This window comes from Otolemur garnettii, unplaced genomic scaffold (genome assembly GCF_000181295.1).
Source record: "Otolemur garnettii isolate 467f Iridium unplaced genomic scaffold, OtoGar3 scaffold00116, whole genome shotgun sequence".
In the NCBI taxonomy this organism is placed as follows: Eukaryota; Metazoa; Chordata; class Mammalia; order Primates; family Galagidae; genus Otolemur; species Otolemur garnettii.
This window is the reverse complement of record NW_003852511.1, coordinates 4,553,061-4,554,576: the sequence shown is the minus strand read 5'-3', so window position 1 is coordinate 4,554,576 and position 1,516 is coordinate 4,553,061. Positions and strand designations below refer to the sequence as shown.

Below are 1,516 nucleotides of genomic sequence, written 5' to 3'. Positions count from 1 at the left end.
TTACTTTTGAGATACTATACTGGGGTACTTTGTTGTTATGGTTTTTATCTTATACTTTACTTAATTTTTGAATTTCAGCCATCAGAGATAGAAATGGAGACTCAGACCCATCTCTATGGTCACACAGAAGAGATCACGAACTTATGCGTTTGCAAACCATATAGTATTCTGATAAGTGTGAGCAGAGATGGAACCTGCATCATATGGGATTTAAACAGGTACAGAGGTCTCCACTCAAACAAAGCTATTTTTAATATCTGTTTTTACTATGTGGAATAACTATGCTTAAATAAATATATAATTTCAAGCCTGAAACGCATGCTTAAAAGTATGATTACCTTTGTAGTTTAATTGAAACGAGAAGATCAAATAGGAAAGCTTGTAAGCCTTAAGAGGAACAGGTACATAGACTGAGAATAAGAATTATAAAGTAAAAGAACATAATTCTGTGTAACAATTACACACAAATTCTTATCTCTTGTCTTTCAGGTTGTGCTATGTACAAAGTCTGGCGGGACACAAAAGCCCTGTCACAGCCGTCTCTGCCAGTGAAACCTCAGGTGACATCGCTACTGTGTGTGATTCAGGTGAGCTTGTCCAGACCAGAGCACGGGGCTGGCACTCCAGCACACTGCCCTCGGTGGTTGCCGTCCAGGGTGAGCTGTTGGACTTCAAATTTTCTCAGGTCTCTGCCCAACCCAAGTACTTTGGCTGCAGGATGTATGCATATTGAAATACTATAAGGGCCAAGACTTGGTTCATCAATGTAGGCAACAATTTATGCATAAGTTACTTTAACTCTTTTCCTGACCTATGTAAAATTCCACTTGAGCACATTTAAGTTAACCAAATTATTGTTACATAATTATCTGAATTTTCTTGATTTTGGTTTTTCTATGCTTTTTTGTTTCTGCTTTTCAACTATTAACCTTGTTACCTGTCAACAAAATTTTAACAAATTGAGAGTAAAGATAAAATTGGCTTTTATTAGTGATTCATAAATTGGGCAGTATCCCTTCTGTGAAACAGACAGGCACTGCAGAGCTGAGGAAAGAGATGGGTGTTACGGGCAGAAAAGGCTGAAGAAAGCAGAATTGAGGAACAAAACGTGAACTACTCATTTCAGCGTAAATTTCCTCATAGGATTAAAGCAGGGAGGACTTCCTTATGGAGCTGGCTCAGGTTGACTGGACACCCCCTTCCCACCCCTGTGATTGAATGCTATGAATCGCCTATTTTTCGAAAACTCTTCATTTTCAAGTTCGGTGCTATCACATGACACCACCATGAGTGACTCCATTCTGGTTTGATCTGGTGTGTTGTGGTCTATCGCTTGGTTCAAAACAATGTCCTCAGATAAATTTTTTTTAACCCTCCTGATTAAATGATTAACAACTCTGAACATAATATTTTCCAATTCTTTTTTTTTCTTTTATTAAATCATAGATGTGTACATTAATACTATCATGGGGTACAGTGTACTGTTTCTGTATACAATTTGAAATACTTTCATCCA

The 1,516-nt window shown here is 37.5% G+C and overlaps 1 protein-coding gene across 7 annotated transcripts in view; it reads left to right on the top strand.

The window, feature by feature from the left end:
* LYST (lysosomal trafficking regulator) overlaps positions 1 to 1,516 on the top strand; it is a 196,209-nt gene that overhangs the window by 177,993 nt on the left and 16,700 nt on the right. For all 7 annotated transcript variants that reach the window (XM_003797445.3, XM_023517645.1, XM_023517644.1 and 4 more), the window contains 2 exons: positions 79 to 218; positions 490 to 587. In XM_003797445.3, the coding sequence (XP_003797493.1) occupies positions 79 to 218; positions 490 to 587 (238 nt within the window). The remainder of the gene's footprint in view (positions 1 to 78; positions 219 to 489; positions 588 to 1,516) is intronic.